Source organism: Chiloscyllium plagiosum, unplaced genomic scaffold, assembly GCF_037043375.1.
Source record: "Chiloscyllium plagiosum isolate Xiang-an unplaced genomic scaffold, Cpla_swu_hap1 HiC_scaffold_9, whole genome shotgun sequence".
NCBI classification, from domain to species: Eukaryota; Metazoa; Chordata; class Chondrichthyes; order Orectolobiformes; family Hemiscylliidae; genus Chiloscyllium; species Chiloscyllium plagiosum.
Window position 1 is genome coordinate 27599105 of NW_028270147.1, and position 22339 is coordinate 27621443.

The 22339-nt window shown below is 41.6% G+C and overlaps 1 protein-coding gene and 1 long non-coding RNA gene across 4 annotated transcripts in view; one reads left to right on the forward strand and one right to left on the reverse strand.

Moving 5' to 3' along the window:
- Positions 1-14738, forward strand: part of LOC122554224 (ferric reductase 1) — a 62231-nt gene extending 47493 nt beyond the window's left edge. For all 3 annotated transcript variants that reach the window (XM_087990502.1, XM_087990504.1, XM_087990503.1), the window contains exon 16: positions 13505-14738. In XM_087990502.1, the coding sequence (XP_087846628.1) occupies positions 13505-13594 (90 nt within the window). In that variant the 3' untranslated portion in view covers positions 13595-14738. The remainder of the gene's footprint in view (positions 1-13504) is intronic.
- Positions 1148-20921, reverse strand: LOC148149109 (uncharacterized). Its single transcript, XR_015758124.1, has 3 exons — positions 20803-20921; positions 8485-8680; positions 1148-2305 (listed from the first exon to the last, which is right to left on the reverse strand). It is a non-coding gene; the product is annotated as an uncharacterized LOC148149109 (long non-coding RNA).
- Positions 20922-22339: the final 1418 nt, after the last annotated feature.

A 22339-nucleotide genomic window follows, 5' to 3' on the forward strand; every position in this document is an offset into this window, starting at 1 on the left:
ATAGTGCAACCAAACTTCATTAAATTGGAATCTTGGATGAGATTCCCTTTGCTGAGAGGCTAAGTAAATTGGGTTTGCATTTATGGAATTTAGACAAATAAGAAGTGAAACATAGAAGTAGATCCTTGAGCTGATTTCTCCTACTTAAGAAATCTGGAACACAGAGGCACGGTGTCATGATCAGAAGTTGATTATTTAGGACTGAGATGAGGAGAAATTTCTTTGCTCTGATTTTTCTGAATCACTTGCATTGCTTTATCCCAGATGTTTGTGCATGTTGTGAAGTTGACTGCATTCAAGATTCAGATGAGCAAATTTTGGTTTCAAGGAATATAGAGAGGGAGCGGGTTTGAATTGAAGCAGAAGAATCTCTGATTGTGTTGAATTGAAGGTCAGGCTCAGGAAGACCTATGATTTACTCCAGCTCCTATATCTTATGTTCTGTACGCTGTAGAAAATTGTCTCTTATCTCTGTTGAAACGTTAATTACCATAAGGATGGGCATTACCATGCAGTTATTTTCAAGTAGTCGAACAAAGGGCAAATTAAATCTAACAGTTCAAGGTTCCTTCTCCAACATCAAGCACATTGGAAGTATTTGGAGAATCATTAGCTAATGAATGTAGAGTTTTTCCTTTGCACTTGTTTTTTATTTGCCTCTTTGCTTCTGCTGCTCCCCTCCTTTTAATATGCTCTCTCCTCATGGAGGATAGTCCAATGGCTTCCAGACATACTCTGGAAGCTTCCTTAATTCATTGTATCATGACTATCTTACAACTCCTAACCTGAAAGACATTGGAAAGAACAAATAACTTGTACTGATGGGACGTTCCTCACCTTCCCCAGATCTTCCAGAGGCATTTCATGGTAAGGGATCCCTTTAGAACAGCAGACTTTATCACTGTGCAGCTAAATACAGTAAACAACTAGTACACAATAAGAACCCACAAGCAGCACTGGAATAATGAATAATCATCTGATTTTATGATGTTGGATATAGAATTAATGTTAAAAAGAAGACCTCACCTCATCATCTTCAAATAAGATCATCAGATACATTGAATCTCCTGAGGAATCCTTTCTTTATTACTCATCCACAGGACAATATCATTAACATTGCAACACCTTATTGGTATTGCATCAAAGATTTACTAACTTTCCGAATGAAGCTTTAATTTGGGGCATTCAGCTTGCAATTTTCTGACTCAGATGAGAGTCCTATCACGAAGCCAGGCTGATGCAAATCTGATGAATAAAGCATTTTATTCTTTAGGCAGTTATTAATCAGCATCCAGCATATTCAGGTTAGAACAAAGCACAGTTTCCATTATCTGACCCCATCAACGTAATTTGGAGGATCACCTCATATAGCACCTAAACTAGTCTCGAATATACATCGAGCAAGTAGGAAGCAAATGGCACATTTGTCTTTCATGTAAGGGTATTGATGTACGCAAACAGGAAAGTTTTGCCAACTGTATTGGACTTTGAGATCAAATCTGAAGTCTCGCATGCAGCTTTGCAGTCCAAGTTGAAAAGAGGACATTTTGGTCTGGGAGGAGGTACAGGGAAGGATTACTGATTCCTATGATTAAAGTGTTGTTCTTCAAAGAGCTATTGAGTAAATTGGGCTTTTGCTCTTGGAGTTTGGAAGGATGAGATGTGATCTCATTGACCTGTGCAAGGTTCTAAAGGGGCTTGAGAGGCTGGCAAATCTGGAACATGGGAAACAACCAAAAGATATCCAAACGTTTAGATTTGAGGATAAAATAAGTTTCCTTACTCAAAGTATTATGAACCATTGGAATTTGTCACACCAGAGGGTGTGTTTATCCTTTTTAGGATGTTCAAGACTGGCCTTGGGAAGCTTATTGTGACAGAACGGGAACAGGAAGGTTCGTTGAGACAAATTAGTTATACTGCATGGCAAAGCACCTCAAAGGGCTTCAACATCTCATGATCAATAATAATTGAAAGCAACCCCATGGTAAACGAGATTGCCTCTAATCTGTACTGAAACATTGCTTATCTTAAATACGAACATTGCAGCACATTTACTTTTGTGTTGGAGGAGCAAAGAGCAAATTAAATCTAATAGTTCAAGGTTCTTTATTCCAATATCAAGTATGTGGAAGGACTATTAGAGTCATTAGCAAATGACATTTGAGCTTTATCTTCTCGATATTTTCCACGTTGGTTATATTGATCTGTTTTTCAAGTTTCTGGCTCCTTACTGGATGGTAGTCCCATTGATGACAGTCATCCTTTGGTAGCTTGGCTCATTCAAGCGTCTTTATGTTCCTTTCTGCTGAATCAACGAGAAGAGAAAGCCCATCAGTGTTGCCTCTGCTGAATCCTTCAAAATCAATGGAAGGATTATGAAACTAATACCAGTGTCCCCCTTGACACCTGTTTCACAACAATGAAGGGAAAACCCCTGCAACATTAACTTTTTGGATGCGTCACACAGTCTGGATGGCTGAGGAACATCTCCCTCATGATCTGATTTTTTTCAACTCAACTCTTAAATGGCCATTATTCCATTGGAGGACAAAGAAAATGCTTCAAAGACCCTATGAAGGTCTTGTTGAACTATGGTAGCATTAACTTTAATGACTGGATGGAACTTTGCTACCAATTTGGAATGGTGATTTGTCAATAAATCTGGATCATATTTTAATGGTGAGAAGGGGCAATGGCAAAGAGAGAAAAAGGATGAAAATGCTATTCTCCAGATCTGACTGCCATTTGAAAGACATTTATGAAAATCTAGAATATTGGCTTGTTCATGATGCCTCGTCTTAGAATCCTACAACTCTGAGTAGACAAATCAATGGGGCAGCCAGTGGTGAATACTCTGGTAAGACCATAGCCAGCGTACCAGGCTCAGTTTTGATCACCAAAGCTTGGGAAGAATAAGAGGCAGAATAAATTTGGTCTGTATTCATGGAATAGAAATTATCTGATTGAAACACACAAGATCGTAATAAAATTTGACAGTTTAGAAATTTAGGCTGTTGGTACTTTTAGATGGGGAGTCAAGAGATCAGTGCTGCAAGATAAAAAATCAATCATGTGGGACTGAAATGGGATACCTTTCTTTGAGCAGAGGGTTATGTATTGGAATTTGGAATTCCTTAACAGAGGTTTGTGGATACTCAATCGTTGAGTGTATTCATGGTTTCAATAGACAAATTTTGATTACTCAAGGAATCGAGGGATATGAGAAGTGAGAAAGTGGATTGATACAAAAGGTCAACTATGACTGTGTTGAATGACAGAGGAGCACAGAGGGCCATGTGGTAGTTCCTACTTCTACTTAGAAAGTTCATATGATAAATAATAACTGAAAGCAACGACATGGTAAAGGAGATTGTCTCTTATCGTTATTGAAACATTGCTTATCTAAAATATGAACATTGCAGCACATTTACTTTGGTGTTGGAGGTGCAAAGAGCAAATTAAATTTAACAGTTCAAGGTTCCTTATTCCGATATCAAGTACATGGAAGGAGTTATAGTAGATGAAATTTGGAATTTATCTTCTCAATATTTTCCGCTTTGCTTATGTTGATCTGTTATTCAAGTTACTGGCTTTTTATTGGATGGTAGTCCCAGTGATGATAGTCATCCTTTGGTAATTTGGCTTATTCAGCCGTCTTTATGTTCCTTTCTGCTTAATCATCTGGAGGAGAAAGTCCATCAGTGTTGCCTATGCTGAATCCTTCAAAATCAATGGAAGCATTATCAAATGAACACCAGTGTCCCTCTTGACACCAGTTTCACAACCATCAAGGGAAAAAGCCCTTCAAAATTAACTTTTTTGGACTAGTCCAGATGGTTGAGGAACATCTCCCTCATAAGATCTGATTTTCTTAATTCAACCCTTAAATGGCCATTATTCCAGTGGAAGACAAAGAAAATCCTTCAAAGACCCTATGAAGGTCTTGTTGAAGTATGGTGGCACTAACTTTAATGACTGGATGGAACTTTGCTATCAATTTGGAATGATGATTTGTCCATGAATCTGGATCATATTTTGATTCACATCATTTTAATGATGAGAAGGGGCAATGACAGAGGGAGAGAGATAAAGGAAGAAAATGTTGCACTCCAGATCCCACTGCCATTTGAAAGACACCCAATGCATCTATGAAAATGCAGAATATTGGCTTGTTCAGTCTCATGATGCCTCATGGAATAAACCTGCATTGTAACAAGGAGGAAGTATGGACTGCAGATGCTGGAGAAATCCAAGTCAAAAAGTGTGGCACTGCAAAACCGCAGCAGGTCAGGCAGCATCTGAGGAGCATAAGCCCTTCATCAGGAATTTGGGTTTGACAGCTTAGAAATTTAAACCATTGATTCCTCTAGATGGATAATCAAGAAATCAATACTGCAGGAGGAAAAGTCAATCATGTGGTACTGAAATAGAATGCCTTTCTTTGAGCAAAGGGTTGTATGTGCGAAGTTGGAATTCCTTAACAGTAGTTTGTGAATATTCAATCATTGAGTACATTCGTGGTTTCAATGGACAAATTTTTGATCACTTAAGGACTCAAAGGAAATGAGAAGACAGTGAGAAAGTGGATTGATGCAAACATTTGTGTTGGATGGCAGAGCAGCACAGAGGGCCATATAGTCCCTACTTCTACTTCCCATGTTCATATGATCAATAATTGAAAGCAACACCATTGTAAAGGATGTTGTGTCTTATCAACATTGTAACATTACTTATCTTAAAAGTAAACATTGCCACATATTTGATGTTGGGGGAGCAAACCTGACGAAGGAGCAGCACTTCGAAAGCTAGAGTTTCCAAATAAACCCATTGGACTATAACCTGCTGTTGTGTGATTTTTAAATTAAAGTTCCTTATTCCAACACCAAGCACATTGGAAGGACTATTGGAGTCATTAGCCAGGGATGTTTGGTCTTTGTCTCGTCAGTGTTTGTTTGTTCATTAAGGTGTAGGCCTCTTACTTGATAGTAATCCCATTGATACTAGACATGCTTTGGTAGGTTGATGAGTAACACTTTCTTTGTGTTCCTTTCTGCTTAAACGTCTGGAGGAGATGAGGAAGACAGGCAGTGATTACTTTTGAAGTGAAACTTGATCATTATGTACCCAAATGTAACAGTCACCTTCTGCATGGTGACATGTCATAAAATTGCTCATATTTTTTAAGGCTTGAACATTAGAGCAGAAGACCTCCATTTATCTTCAAATAATACCATTAGGTATTCAAATTCAGCTGAGGATTCTGATTTTAGATTAATTCTCAAGAAAGTGCACTTGGCGTACAGGATTTCATCAGTATTGCTTCAAGTGATAGAGAGGTTTACATAACCAAGATTTGATGATTGAACCAGCAATCTTCTGACTCAGATAAGTGGCCTACCATTGAGCCAATCTGACACAATCTGGTCAGGTATTATCTATTCATTCTGTTCAGCGAGCTTATAATGCATCTCAGAAGCACTTGGTCCTTGAATTCAAGCCTCCTGACTCAAAGGTAAGGATGCTATACCACTGTGTCCCAAGAGCCCCAACGTAGTTCTGATGAGTGAACCACATTCTGTCTTAACTAGCTGTTAATCATCATCAAGCACATCTGGTTTGTAAATGAGGTGAAGCTCCTCAATCCTGCTGTGCAATGTGCTTTGAAGGCTGATCTTATATTCTCCACTTAGCATTTGAGCACAGCAAGAAATTAGGAAACCAAATAGTACCCTTGTTTAAGAAGGGTAACAGGGATAATCGAGGTAATTACAGACCTGTGAGCCTGACTTCAGTAGTAGGGAAGCTTCTGGAGAAGATACTGAGGGATAGGATATATACCCATTTGGAAGAAAATTGGCTTATTAGTGATAGATAGCATAGTTTTGTGCAGGGAAGGTCATGTCTTACAAACCTAACTGAATTATTTGAAGAGTTGACAAAGTTGATTGAGAGAAGGAATGTAGATGTCACATACTGGACTTTAGTAAGACATTTGATAAGGTTCCCCGTGGTAGGTTGATGCATAAGATGAAGTTGTATGGGGTCCAGCAGGATGTTCTAGCTAGATGGATAGAGGACTGGTTGGGCAACAGGAGACAGTAGTAGTGGAAGGGAGCTTCTCAAAATGGAGACCTGTGACCAGTGGTGTTCCACAGGGATCAGTGCTGGGACCATTGTTGTTTGTGATATACATAAATGATTTGTAGCCTGCCTCATTAGCAAGTTTGCAGATGATACTAAGATTGTTGGAGTAGCAGATAGTGAAGGGAACTGTCAGAGAATACAGAGAATATAGATAGATTGGAGAGTTGGGCAGAGGAATGGCAGATGGAGTTCAATCCAGTTAAATGTGAGGTGATGCATTTTGGAAGATCCAATTCAAGAGCTAACTATACATAAAATGGAAAAGTCCTGAGGAAAATTGATGTACAGCAAGATCTGGGTGTTCAGTTCCATTGTTCCCTGAAAGTGGCAACGCAGGTCAGTAGAGTGGTCAAGAAGGCTTACGGCATGCTTTCTTTCATCACATGGGTATTGAGTACTAGAGTTGGCAGGTTATGTTACAGTTGCATAAGGCTTTGATTTGGCCACATCTGGAATATTGCATACAGTTCTGTGGAGGATGTGGATGCTTTGGAGAGGATGCAGATGAGGTTCACCAGGATGTTGCCTGGTATGAAGGATGCTAGCTATGAGGAGAGGTTGAGTAGATTAGAATTATTTTCATTGGAAAGATGGAGGTTGAGGGGGAACCTGATTAAGGTCGACAAAATCATGAGAGATTTAGGCAGGGTGGATAAGCTTTTTCCCAGAGTGGAGGACTCAATTATTAGGGGTCATGAGCTCAAAGTGAAAGGGGAAACATTTAGGGTGGAAAGTTCTTCATACAGAGGGTGGTGGGTGCCTGGAACACATTGCCAGCGCAGGTGGTAGGGCCGGGAATGATAGCATCATTTAAATGTATCCAGACAGATACATGACAGGGTAGGGAGCAAAGGGATACAGATCCTTAGAAAATAAGCGACAGGTTTAGATAGAGGATCTGGATTGGTGCAGGCATGGAGGGCTGAAGGGTCTCTTCCTGTGTTGTGATTTTCTTTGTTCTTTGTTCTTTTGTTAGAGTGAATAAGGCTGTAAGGATGAAAGAGATTTTTATACAAACAATCAAAGAGCAGTCCCTTGTGCAACCAGATGTTAGTGTCAGCAGGAATCTGTTAATGTAAACAAAATATTCCTGAGAGACCTCGGATTCGGAAGATATTTAGAATCTGGAATGTGAAAGGCATTGATAAGGAATGGGAACAAAGCAGTGCCAATCTAACTCCTCCTTGACTGGATGAAGGAGACACTAATGACATTAGCCCATAACCTCGAATAGACATCTGTTGTCGAGTCATACAGCATGGAAACAGACCCTTCAGTCCAACTCTATGCTGAACATAATCCCAAATTAAAGTCGTCCCACCTGCTTGCTCCTGGCCCATATCCCCCCAAACCTTTCCCTATTCACATATCTATCCAAATGTCTTTTAAGTGTTGCAATTGTACCCAATCCACCAGTTCCTTAAGAATGGAATTCGAATAACAAGATGCCCATGTGGTGAAAAAGTCATCATGTGGTGATAAAGAGACTACCTTTTTCTGTATTCCTTAGATCTAATTCTAGAATACACGCTCCTTGCATTTAGTTTGTATAAATGATTGTAAACTGTACTCAAGACACATGGTCAGTTACTAGAAGTAACCACAACCACTTATTTGCCTTTTCATGAAAGGGATTGGAATGCAGAAACAAGGAATTCTTGCTCAAGGTTTTGTTGAAACCATAGCTGGAATACCTTGATTTCTTTTGGTTTACATATCTAAGGTAGGATATACTTGCTTTGTAGATGACACAGTGGAAGTTTGTTAGTTTGGTTTCTAGGATGAGAAGGTTCCAGTAAGATGATACTGTAAACTGGGATTGTATTCTTGAAGTTTAGAAAAATTAGAGGTGATCTAATGAACCATACAACATTCTGAAGGAATTTGACAGGTTGGCCACTGAGAGGTAGTCTAGAACACGTCAACACAGTCTCAGGATAAAGGGTTGGTTACTTAGGACAGTGACAAGTAGGGTTTTTATTTACTGGCAGGCTTATGAATCTTGAGAATTTCTACCCTAAGAGGTTGTATTTGCCTCATCACTAAGTATATTCAAGTCCAGATGTGTAGACTTTTCAACCTTCAGGGAATCTAAGGAGATGATGAGGGAGCAGGAATGTAGAATTGAAGCAAAATATTAACTTCCAACATATTGAATGGCAAAGCACCTTAAAGGTTTATACAGTCTATTCCCACCCCTATTTCTTATGTTCTTAATATCAGTAATGTTCAAGAGCAACAAAATGGTGTAGAAACGTGTTTCTCATCTGCATTGAAATATTCATCTTTGTAAAGGGAAATAAATAATTATTGCGTATAGAATTCAAAGACTTTTACCCCAATATCAACCATGTTGGTACAAAATATTGGAACTATTAGCAGAAGAATGTGAAGTTCTCTCTTTTCAATTTTGTTCTCTTCACTTCTCTTGCTGCGCTTTTCAAGGTGTTGACCTCTTACTGATATCTAGTCCCACAAGTGACAGTTATCCTCCGGTAGCTTGCTCAATCGTTGTTCTTTCAATCTTAAGAAACTGAGGGATTGATAAAACAAAGAATTTTCATTAGTGTAGTAGTTTGCGCAATATCCAAGGTGTCGCAGAAGCAACTCACAGCAATTACTAATTTTGAAGTGTAGCCATGGTTATTACCCAAGCAAATGTGACAGACCTTTTAATGATGTAGACAAAACAATTTAGTGTAATGCATCAAAGTTGCTGATCATAAAGAGCTAAGTGCAAACGTAAGCTGTGATGTGGGTATAATGAACCAGTTTATATTTCTTTGAGATAACAACAAAGTGACAGATGGATTGTCACTTTGGGAAATGTGATCTTATTCACCTCAGTGGTTATACCATAAAAGCAGAACATTTAAAAGACATGCTACTTTTGAGTCTTGGGAGCATGTATGTAACGAAAAGAGACATTTAGTTTGCAGGTACAATTAAGAATTTAGGCAATTAAGAGGGCAAGTTGCATGTTGTTCTTTTGTTGCAAGAGGAGTAAAAGAACAAAGAAGCCTTGGTAGAATTGTTTTGGGGGTTGGGGATACATGCGCTCCTACTTCGCTCTCAATAACCTAGCAAGCATAAACATACCATTGGAACAGAATATTGAAAGTTCATTGATTGGTTTCTGTGATGAAAAGGTTGTCATATGAGATTGAGCCTCTGCTCACTATAATTCAGTTTGGAACATAATTATCAAGGGATGAAAACAGAAAATGCTATAAACCTTATAAACAGAAAATGCTATAAACATACTATTGCCAGAATGTTGTCAGATTATGGACCCTATGGAGTATCCAGTATCTCCAATCATTTCTGGATATCGCGTGGACTGAATCAAATTGGCTGATGACTGGTAACTGAATCGCTGTGGACAACTGGTTTATAAACCTATATGCCTCCTTCAACAGCACATTCCAAACTTCTACCACCCAAAAAATGAGTAACAGAAGCTTAAGATTTATTGATGTCCTGTGCCTCAACTTCCAAGAATTTCTCAAAAGCAATTCACTTGCAATCATTTGGGTGCAAAATTTATTATTATTATGCAGCTAAATATAATAGTCAACTTTTGCACAGTAACCTACCACAAGCAGCAATGAAGTATTGGCTACCTTTCTTGTTTTGATCATATTGGTTGAGGGATAAATGTTGAAACAGAAGATCTTTGATGTTCATTTTCAACATATCTCATTGGCTATTTTACATTCATCTGATGGAGTCTTCTGAGAAAGCCTCATCCTAAGGAAATCTCTGATGATTCAGCATTTTATCAGCATTACATGGGTGTGTCAGGCTACATTTACATATTCAAGCCTTGAATCAAAGCTTGCACATCCAATGTTCTGATGGAAATAAGAGGGAGCCAAGATGATACAGGTTCATTTAAATGAAACGTTCTTTAGGTGGCTGTGAATCAGCATCCAAAAAGCAAAATACTTCAGGTTCGGGAAATCTGAAAAAAAATTCAAACCACTGGAAAATCTCAGCTGCTCTGGAGAGATAAGCAAAGTGAATTCTTACAGTCTAACCTAACTGTTCTCCTAGAATATGATTCTTCAGTCCTGAAGAAGTCATAGAGTCACAGAGATTTACAGCATGGAAACAGACCCTTTGGTCCAACTTGTCCATGCTGACCAGATATCCCAACCTGCCAGTACCCGGCCCATATCCCTCCAAACCCTTCCTATTCATATACCCATCCAGATGCCTTTTAAATGTAGCAATTGTATTAGCCTCCACCACTTCCTCTGACAACCCATTCCACACACGCACCACCCTCTGCATGAAAAAGTTGCCCCTTAGGTCTGTTTTATGTCTTTCCCCTCTCACCCTAAAGCTATGCCCTCTAGTTCTGGTCTCACCCACCCCACAGGAAAGACCTTGTCTATTTACCCTATCCATGCCCCTCATGATTTTATAAACCTCTATAAGGTCACCCGTCAGTCTCCGAAACGCCAGAGAAAACAGCCCTAGCCTATTCAACCTCTTCCTATAGGTCAAATCCTCCAACCCTGGCATCATCCTTGTAAATCTTTTCTGAACCCTTTCAAGTTTCACAACATTCTTCCGATAGGAAGGAGACAAGAATTGCATACAATATTCCAAAAGGGGCCTAACCAATGTCCTGTACAGCCACAACATGACCTCCCAACTCCTGTATTCAATACTCTGACCAATAAAGGAAAGCATACCAAATGCCTTCTTCACTATCCTATCTATCTGCAACTCTACTTTCAAGGAACTATGAACCTGCATTCCAAGGTCTCTTTGTTCAGCAACACTCCTTAGGACCTCACCATTCAATTTATAAGCCCTGCTAAGATTTGCTTTCCCAAAGTGCAGCACCTTGCATTTATCTAAATTAACTCCATATGTCATTCCTTAACCCATGGCTCATCTGATCAAGATCTCATTATAATCCGAGGTAACCTTCTTCGCTGTCCACTACACCTCTAATGTTGGTGTCATCTGCAAACTTACTAACTGTACCTCATATGCTCACATCCAAATCATTTATATAAAGGACTAAACGTAGTGGATCCAGCACTGATCCTTGTGGCACTCCTCTCGTCACAGGCCTCCAGCCTGAAAAACAACCCTCCACCACCACTCTCTAACTTCTACTTTTGAGCCAATTCTGTATCCAAATGGCTAGCTCTCCCTGTATTCCATGAGATCTAACCTTGCTAATCAGTCTCCCATATGGAACCTTGTCAAATGCCTTACTGAAGTCCATATAGATCACAACTACCACTCTGCCCTCATCAATCCTCTTTGTTACTTCTTCAAAAAATATTTGATTGAAAGCATTGACTGTGTTTCTCTCACCAAAGATGTTGCTAGACCTGATGAACATTTCGGGCATAGAACTTTGATTTGAAGTGAAGCTCTCCTTATTCTGCCACAGCAATCTGCTGTAAATGCATATTTTCCACTTGTCACACAAGTCAGTTGTAGCTATACAGGACACTGGTTAGGCTATTTTTGGAATACTGACTTCAATTGTTGTGGAACTTGAAAGGGTTCAGAAAAGAGTTACAAGAATGTTGCTAGAGTTGGAGGGTTTGAGCTATAAGGAGAGGTTGAATAGGCTGATGCTATTTTTCCTGATGTGTTAGGAGGCTGAGGGGGTGACCTTATAGAAATTTATAAAATCATGAGGGGCATGGATAAGGTGAATAGTCAAGGTATTTTCCCCAGTCCTACTTGTATATCTTCCTTCCCACCTATCTGATCCACCCTCCTCTCCTACCTACGACTTTCACCCCACCTTTGCCTATTGCATTCCCAGCTACCTTCCCCTCCAGCCCCACCCTCTCCCATTTATCTCTCAGCCCCCTTGGCACGCAAGCCTCATTCCTGTTGAAGGTCTTATGCCTGAAACATTGATTCTCCTGCTCCTTGGTTGCTGCCTGATTGGCTGTGCTTTTCCAGCAACACACTCTTTGACTCTGATCTCCAGCATCTGCAGTCCTCACTTTCTCCTCGTCTTTTCCCCAATGTAGGGGTGTTGAAACTAGAGGACATAGTTTAAAGGTGAGAGGGGAAAGATTTTAAACAGACCTAAGGGACAAGTTTTTCACACAAAAGAGGGTATGTGCGTGTGTATATGAACTGCCAAAGGAAGTGGTGAAGACTGGCACAATTACAGCATTGAAAGTCTTAGTTTGAGTAAAATAGATAAATAATGAACCGGCAATTGGTTACACATTTACAGTCAATTCTTAGAGATTTACACTATGGAAACAGACCCTTTAGTCCACTTGTCCATGCCGACCAGCTATTTTAACTTCATCTAGCCCCATTTGCCTGCATTTGGCCCATAGCCCTCTAAACCTTTCCTCTTCATATACCCATTCAGGTGCCTTTTAAATGTTGAATTGTACCAGCATTCACCACTCCTTCTGGCAGCACATTCCATACACTATGCTTTGTGTGAAGAGGTTGCCCCCTTAGGTCTCTTTTAAACTTTTCCCCTCTCACCCTAAACCTATGCTTCCTAGTTCTGGACCCCCCCCCACCCTAGGGAAAAGACCTTGTCTATTTACCGTATCCATGTCCCTCATGATATTAAAGACCTCTAAAAGATCACGTCTCAGTCTGAAGCACTGGTGTGACACTTCCCCCTCACCCTATCAATCTGTGATTGTATTGAATAATGTGCTTAATTCACAGTTCTCCATCTGACTCCTGAAGTCTTAACAAGCTTTTTTTAACCATGTGTCAGTACCATATAGGAACAAAATCTTGCTTGTAATAAAAACAGAGAATGCTGGAGAAACTCAGCAGGCGTGGCACTATCTATGGAGAAAGGAGGTGTTGACATTTTGAGACCAGTGACTCTTCAGAGTGCTGTCAGATCTGCTGAGTTTCTCCAGCATTCTCTGTGTTTAAAAACGTTTCCAGCATCTGCAGTTTTTAAAAATTTTTATTCCATGTTTGTTTTTGCAAACACACTTCGAGAGGGATTGGTTGGATAGTCATCGGAGTGAAAATCCTAGCCTGTTTTCTCCTCTTTGATGCAAAAGTAGTCAGACCACTTGCAGCAACCCCAACTCGTGCCTCAACTAAAGTGGTTTTTGTTGAGGTTTGAATCTGGAACATTCCTGGCTGTTTGACAATGAATCAGCACGTTAGCAAGGAGAGTTAATGAGATAGAACTTGAATGTGATAAGATTTGTTGAGCTTTGGCTCTTATTAGGAGCGCTGGTTTATAATATCCACCAGCTAAATTGCTATATTAAAAATTGAACTGAATGCATTTTTAAAAATTAAAAATGCATTCAGAATTAGTCAAAAGTTGCTGAAACTTTACATTAGTGATGATTTTTGCCATTCTTTACAGGTGGAACTCAACGTGATCCTACTGATTGTGTACCTATGTGGAAACTTGGCATTTCTGATAGCTCTTCTCGTGGGAATCGGACAGAGTTAAAATGGCATTTGGAAGCGAGACTACAATGGATATATGTTAACGTCATCATTATTAACATGGATATACATATATATTAATATAATTGGTGCAACATCACTATATTGCAACAAGCCTTGAGCATGAGCTACGTCCTAAATGTACATCTCTCAGAACAAAAGAAATATAACATGAATACAACACAGTTCCATATTTGCACAATAGCTAATATTTGATTGTCAAACATAATTATTTCCTAAATTCTCTGATGAATCATTGCATCAAAAGACCAGGGAAATATTTTATTCAATCATTAAGTATAGCCATCATTACATAAAACCCTCATATGTATGGTATTATAAATTCTCCCGCTCATTGAAATGGTAGCAATTAATTAGAAGTAATTATTATATTGCGATTATTTTTATTTAGTGTTTAATAGTTTGCCACAAATTGTGTGGCAACATCAGGGAAATTTGTGGATGAGTTATTGAGACAGAATCACAGAACTAATACAGTGGAGAAGGAGTCCATTCAGCTCATCATTTCTGCATCAACTCTCAGAATGAGCACTTTGCCTCAATGCCATTTTCCTGCCTTTTCCTCATAATTCTGAAAATTGTTTCGAATAACATAATCATCTAATGTTCTCTTAAATGCCTCAACTTAACTTGACTCACAACACTAGAAAAGTTAAACACATCTGAACCTTGACCATAATGTCTGCTGAGTGAAAGTTAAATTGAAGCATACAAGCTCTTGTTTATCTAATGTCCACATGTACTTTCAATAGTGCCAGCTGTCTGTCTTTTTGAGGAAAAGGACTCTTTGACATGATTGTCAAATAGAATAAGCAGAAAATACATTGTTACTCACCATTCAAAACTTCTTTATTGATGATCAGACACAAAAATAAACTGAATGCCAAAGCCCGAGTGTTTCAGCACTTGAAAGAAATCAAGAATATTTTGTACACAAATACCAGTGCAATTGAGGTCACAATGTACTTTAGTGTTTGATTCCAACTACCTTGTTTTTTTAAAAATTGTTAATAGTAAACTTATGATTCTTAACTTATCAAAATAATTGTTTTTACTCCTTAATAGCAAACTGTGTATATAAAATGTATTTTAAATCAAAGTTTTGATAAAACACATTATTCTCTCAAGTGATTTTGCATTTATTTACTTCAACATTTTGAAGTGCTCTAAAACAAAGTCCTCATAGAGGATATATTTAACAAGGTGGAGAAAGAACTGAGTGCCAATTTGAAGGATAAATAAAGAAAAGGATGATATGAGCCACTGGGACAGAGTTTTCAGGAGATGTTTGAAAGTGGAAGTGCAACGGAAAGGTAGAGAGATTGCGGGAAGACTTTTCCAGGAAAGAAAGTGTGAATGGTAGCAAGAGCAGTGACCACTGGTGGAAGTGAGGTACAAGGAATTTGAATACTAGACCTTCTTATGAAATTCCAGTTAGATGTTGACATGTGTTATCCTAACATAATGAATATGAATATGTTTATTTACAACGTAGCAAGATGTTAAGCAGTGACCATTTTTAAGAGGAAATCAATGATAGTCAATGTCATTACTGGAATTCCCTACTCTTTCAACATCCTGGGAGTTAACATTGATCAGAATTCAACTGGACCAGTCATATAAATGATTAGATTCCCTACACTATGGAAACAGGCCCTTCAGACCAACAAGTCCCAAAGAAGGAAGCATATGTCAGGTACAGACAGGATAGATCAAGTGAATCCTTAGAAGAGTATAAAGGAAGTAGGAGTATACTTAAGAGGGAAATCAGGAGGGCAAAAAGGGGACATGAGATAGCTTTGGCAAACAGAATTAAGGAGAATCCAAAGGGTTTTTACAAATATATTAAGGACAAAAGGGTAACTAGGGAGAGAATAAGGCCCCTCAAAGATTAGCAAGGAGGCCTTTGTGTGGAGCCACAGAAGATGGAGGAGATACTAAATGAATATTTTGCATCAGTATTTACTGTGGAAAAGGATATGGAAGATATAGACAGAAAGGAAATTGATGGTGACATCTTGCAAAATGTCCAGATTACAGAGGAGGAAGTACTGGATGTCTTGAAAAGGGTAAAGGTGGATAAATCCCCAGGACCTGATCAGGTGTACCTGAGAACTCTGTGGGAAGCCAGAGAAGTGATTGCTGGGCCTCTTGCTGAGATATTTATATCATCGATAGTCACAGGTGAGGTGCCGGAAGACTGGAGGTTGGCAAACATGGTGCCACTGTTTAAGAAGGGTGGTAAAGACAAGCCAGGGAACTATAGACCGGTGAGCCTGACCTCAGTGGTGGGCAAGTTGTTGGAGGGAATCCTGAGGGACAGGATGTACACATATTTGGAAAGGCAAGGACTGATTCGGGATAATCACCATGGCTTTGTGCTTGGGAAATCATGTCTCAGAAACATGATTGAGTTTTGTGAAGAGGTAACAAAGAGGATTGATGAGGGCAGAGCAGTAGATGTGATCTATATGGATCTTCAATAAGGCGTTCGACAAGGTTCCCCATGGGAGACTGATTAGCAAGGTTAACTCATGGAATACAGGGAGAACTAGCCATTTGGATACAGAACTGGCTCAAAGGTAGAAGGTGGAGGGTTGTTTTTCAGACTGGAAGCCTGTGACCAGTGGAGTACCACAAGGATCGGTGCTGGGTCCACTACTTTTTGTCATTTACATAAATGATTTGGATGCGAGCATAAGAGGTACAGTTGGTAAGTTTGCAGATGACACCAAAATTGGAGGTGTAGTGGACAGCGAAGAGGGTTACCTCAGATTACAACAGGATCTGTACCAGATGGGCCAATGGGCTGAGAAGTGGCAGATGGAGTTTAATTCAGATAAATGTGAATTTTGGGAAAGCAAATCTTAGCAGGACTTATACACTTAATGGTAAGGTCCTCAGGAGTGTTGCTGAACAAAGAGACCTTGGAGTGCAGGATCATAGTTCCTTGAAACTGGAGTAACAGGTAGATAGAATAGTGAAGAAGGCCTTTGGTATGCTTCCCTTTATTAGTCAGAGTATTGAGTACAGGAGTTGGGAGGTCATGTTACGGCTGTACAGGACATTGGTTAGGCCACTGTTGGAGTATTGCATGCAATTCTGGTCTCCTTCCTATCGGAAAGATGTGAAACTTGAAAAGGTTCAGAAAAAATTTATAAGGATGTTGCCAGGGTTGGAGGATTTGAGCTACAGGGAGAGGCTGAACAGGCTGCGGCTGTTTTCCCTGGAGGTCGGAGGCTGAGGGGTGACCTTATAGAGGTTTACAAAATTATGAGGGGCATGGATAGGATAAATAGGCAAAGTCTTTTCCCTGGGGTCGGGGATACCAGAACTAGAGGGCATAGGTTTAGGGTGAGAAATGAAAGATATAAAAGAGATCTAAAGAGCAACTTTTTCACGCAGAGGATGGTACATGTATGGAATGAGCTGCCAGAGGAAGTGGTGGAGACTGGTACAATTGCAACATTTAAGAGGCATTTGGATGGGTATATGAATAGGAAGGGTTTGGAGGGATATGGGCCTGGTACTGGCAGGTGGGACTAGATTGTGTTGGGATATCTGGTCGGCATGGACGGGTTGGACTGAAGGGTCTGTTTCCATGCTGCACATCTCCATGACTTTATGACATATCTGTTTAACCTATTGTTGTGCTGTAGTTCATCAGGGTCAGACACTGCAGCCTGGGAGTCAGAGTACTGCATTCCTTGAATGGTGGCTGGGATTAAATCAAATTGGTGGTGTGCTAAGATTTCCTTTCTTGCACAGCAAGTCAGAGTGTGGGGCATGGGACCTGGAAGTATTGTTCCACTGACCTGTCCTGGTTGTGCTATTTTTTCAGGTGACCACTCTTGGTAGCATATGGTATTTAATAACTTTTAGAACTCACATCACTTGTTCGAGTTGACCTGGCCACTCATCATGCACAGCTTGTACCTAGATTCTAGTCAAACAGTTAGATAATGAATGATTGTGTACTTACTGAGAACTAAAGCATTACAAATAAAGAGGAAGTTGCATCAGATTCTAATTTGACTGTATCCTTTATCTGGTCAGGCAGCATCCGAGAAGCAGGAGTGTTGACATTCCAAGCATATGCCCTTCATCAGGAATGTTGTGGGGAAATGGCTGAGAGATAAATGGGAGGGGGGCTGGGGGAAAGATAGCTAGGAATGTGATGGGTGGACGAAGGTGGGGAGGTGATGGTGATAGGTCGGAGTGGAGGGTGGAGCGGATAGTTGGGAAGAAAGATGGGCAGGTAGGACAGTTCTAGAGGGTTGGATCTGGGATAAGGTGAGGGGAGGGGACACGAGGAAACTTGTGAAATCAACATTGATTCTGTGGAATTGGAGGGTACCAATGCAGAAGATGATGTGTTCTTCCTCCAGTCATCTTCTGCATTGGGACCCTTCAACCACACAGAATCAATGTCGATTTCACCAGTTTCCTCATCTCAACTACCCCCACCTTATCCCATATCCAACCCTCCAACTCAGCACCGCCCTCTTGAACTGTCCTATCTGTCCATCTTCCTTCCTACCTATCCACTCCACCTTCCACTCCGATCTATCAACATCATTCCCCACCTTCATCCACCTATTGCATTCCTCACTGCCGTCCCCCCAGCTGCACCACCTCCCATTTATCTCTCAGTTCCCTTGGCCCCCAACTCCCCTTCATTGCTGTTGAAGAGCTTAAACTCGACTCTTCTGCTCCTCAGATACTGCCTGACCGGCTGTGCTTTTCCAGCACCACACTTTTTGACTCTGATCTCCAGCATCTGCAGTTCCTCACTTTTTCCCTGCATCTTTTATCTGTCATGAAATTCACAACCTTAGTGGAAAAGGGGCCAAAAATGTGGTCAAGGATTCTGTCAACTGCATTTGAAGCAGTGAAGTTCACATGTTGAAAATATTGAAATACTGCATTCATTTACCAGAACAAATATGAAATTTTGATTTCCTTCCAGGAGTCAGTAGATGGCAGTAAAAAGGTCACCGCTGGTGCAACAAAACATCAGAAGGAATCACAAATAATAATGTGGTTGTGGTTAGCCATGAGAGTAAGACTGGAAAAAAAACAAAAACAGAAAATGCTTGAGAAACTCAGCTGGCAGCATCTGTGGAGAGTCATAGATGTCACTAGCAGAGTAAAGGCCTTTCAGCTCATTGTGCTTTCGCCAGTCAAAAACAACCATCTAACTACTCTAATCTCATTTTCCAGCACTTGGCTCATAGCCAAAAAAAAGAGAAAATCAGAGTTAATGCTTTGGGTCCAGTGACCCTTCATCTGGATTGAAAGCAGCCGGGAAATGGTGGCATTTATGCTGGTGATACTGGATAAGATTGTTGGGGGAAAGAGGGGAGTTGAATTGATGGAGATGGTGCCAAAGAGAGAAAACAAAAGGTGACTGGGTGTTAAAGGAAAGTATGAATAGTTGAAAATGGGTTGGCAGTGTGGGAACAGCCTCTACAGAATAGGACCGGGGGGTGTTGAGATTGGTAAGAAACATAGAGAAAAATGTTCATGTTCTGAAATTGTTAAACTCAGTGTTGAGCCCTGTAAAGTATTGAGGTGGAAGGTGAGGTGTTGTTCCTCCATTTGTGTTGAGCTTTACTGTAGCCAGCCAGCAACAGAAATGTTGGCCAGTGAACATGGTGGTGTTGAAGTGGTAAGAAACTGGAAGCTCAGGGTCATTTTTTTTTGGATAGAGCAGAAGTGTTTCACGCAGCAGTCACCCAGTCTACATTGTCTCCCCACTGCGAGTAGGGAATATGGTAGACGAGACTAAATGAACTGCCTTAAATCACTGCTTCAAGGCATGCCTGGGGCCTTGGACAGTGAGGAGGATGTAAAGGCCAAGTGCTGCAGTTTTTGTAACCGGATGTGAAGGGGCTCTGGGGGTATAGAGGGCTGTTATGAGTGGAGGAGGAGTGGACCAGGATTTCCAGGAGGGAACAATCCCTGCAGAATCATTCAGAGGTTGCCTGTTTATCTCCTCCTTTTTTGCTGTCTCTGGCTCCAATGTAAAAATGATTTCTGCTGAATTTTTACATTTAAAAAATCTCTCCAACTATGCTTTAGCTGTGAAATTAATGTTGATTTTATTAACTGCAGCCATCTCGAGAGTAGATTATTTCAGCATCAGTGATTATTTATCTTATTGCACATTTGGAAAAGTTTGCACAGCAATGCTGAACCACAAGTTTCAGGTTCCAATCAGAAAATGCAGACAAATCCTGTGACGATGTTGTCACTACTGCTCTTGTGGTGATTTCACGTCATGTAAAAATACCTATTACCTTAAGAAAGACCAGGAAATATTTGTGAAATTATTTGTGGGTAAAGGAATCCTTCATTCTTGTTGCCGATGATTGAGCAATTGGATTTCACAAGACAATGACTGAGGGAACATGAGAAACACTGAACCAATTCATGCCTGCTTCTCAGAAACAGTTGGCCAATCCTCTTCATACTGGCCCTCCACAAGAACAACTCAGAAACCGAGTATGAGGGAGGAGAGCTTCATTCACCCTGGCCCCTGAGGTGGTGAATTACCTCCCACCCTACCTGGGGTAATGTTACCCTCAGCCTGAGGCGGTGATTTATCCTATGACCCTACTTCATGCAGTGAGTTACCCCCTTAGCTTCCCTGGGCAGGTAGTTAGTCCCCAGTCCCACTCCCAGCAACAAAGAATTACCCCTAGCCCACCCCTCGGGTAGTGATTTACCCCGTGACTCCAGCTAGGGCAGAGAGTTACCTCTTAACCTCCCCAGTGTTTATTTACCTGTACCTCTACCAATGTCATCTACTGTGTCTGTTGCCCCCTGTGTGCTCTTTTTTACACTGGGGATTCAGGACGCCTTCTTGCGGATTATTTCAGAGAACATCTCTGGGAAACCCGCACCCACTAAACACACCGCCCCATGGCTGAACACTTCAACTCCCCCTCCCACTCCATCAAGGAGATGCAGGTCCTGGGCCTCCTCCACCGCCAAACCCTTGCCTCCCGATGACTGGAAAAAGAACGCCTTGGGATCCTGCAACCAGCTTCCACATTTCCCCTCCCACCACATTATCCCTGTCCCAAGCCTCCAACTCAGCACTGCCTCCTGGACCTGTCCGTCACTCCTATCACTTTTCCCTCACCTTCATCCACCTATTGCTTTCTCAGCTACCCTCCCATTTACCTCTCAGTCCCGGCCCACAAGCCTCATTCCTGATGAAGGGCTTATGTCCAAAATGTCGATTCTCCTGTTCTTCGGATGCTGCTTGAAGTGCTGTGCTTTTTCAGCATCACATTCTCGACTCTGATCTCCAGCATCTGCAGTCCTCACTTTCTCCTCCTTAACCCCACCAAGGCAGGTAGTTACCCCTTTTCATTCCCACCCCCCTTTGCCCCCACCACCGACAGTGAATTACCCCAGACTCTCCCCTGTACAGGAAATTAGTTAGTGCCTGACCCTCCTGGGGAATGAGTTAATCCCCAAACTGCACCCACCCCCTACCCCGGGTAATGAATTACCACTGAACCCACCCCCTTGCGGTAATGAATTACCCCATGATCTCTCTATGCAGTTACTCAAACCCCTGGCAGATAATTACCCCCGACACTCAATACCATTTGCCCCCTCCACTGGCAATTAGATGCCAAATGCCCCCATCAGCACCCTTTTCACACCCAGGCAGTGAGTTACCCCCACCTCAGGGTGTGAATTACCGTCCCCGACCCCGCAGCAGTGAGTTATCCACATTCATGTCCCCAACCACCCCAAAAAGTGATACCTCCCATCCCAAGCAGTGAATTACCTACCCCCTCTCCAGGCGGGAGTTGACCCCAATTCCACACCCCCCAGACAGCCTATTGCCCCCTCCCCAGGTAATGAATTACCCCGCAGGCTCTCCCAGTGAATTACCCCCCTCCCCCTCCACACACAGTGAATTACCCCCACCCCAGACAGTGAATTACCCCCTCCCCTCTACCCAAGTGAATTACCCTCTCCCCTCCCCAGAGTGAATTACCCCCCTCCTCCACCACATAATGAATTATCCCCCCTCCTCACCCCCAGAGTGAATTACCCACACCCCTCCCCCAGTGATTTGCTCCCTCCTCCTCCCCTGAGTGTGATTTACCCCCTCCCCAGTGAATTACTCCCTCCCCCTGAGTGAATTACCCCCCTCCCTCCCCACAGACAGTGAATTACCCCATCCTTCCCCAGACTGTGAATTAACCCCTCCCCTTCCCCCCAGACAGTGAATTACCCACTGCCCCCTCCCCCAGCAATTTACCTCCCTCCTCCTCCCCTGAGTGATTGGCCCCCTCCCCAGTGAATTACCCCCACCCCCAGACAGTGAATCTCCCCCTCCCCCAGATAGTGAATTAACCCCTCCCTCTCCTACACAGTGAATTACCCCCTCCCCCTTCCCAGACAGTGAATTACCCATCGCCCTCCCCCATACAGAGAATTACCCCTCCCCCTCCCCACAGACAATGAATTACGCCCTCGCCCTCCCACAATGAATTATCTCCTCCCCCTCCACACAGTGGACTACCCCTCCTCCTCCCCAGTGTATTACCCCCTTTCACTCCTCCAGTGAATTAACCCCTCCACCTCCCACACATAGTGAATTACCCCCTCCCCCAGTGAATTATCCCCTCCCCAGACAGTGAATTATCTCCTCCCCCTACCCCAGACAGTGAATTACCCCCCCTCAGACAGTGAATTA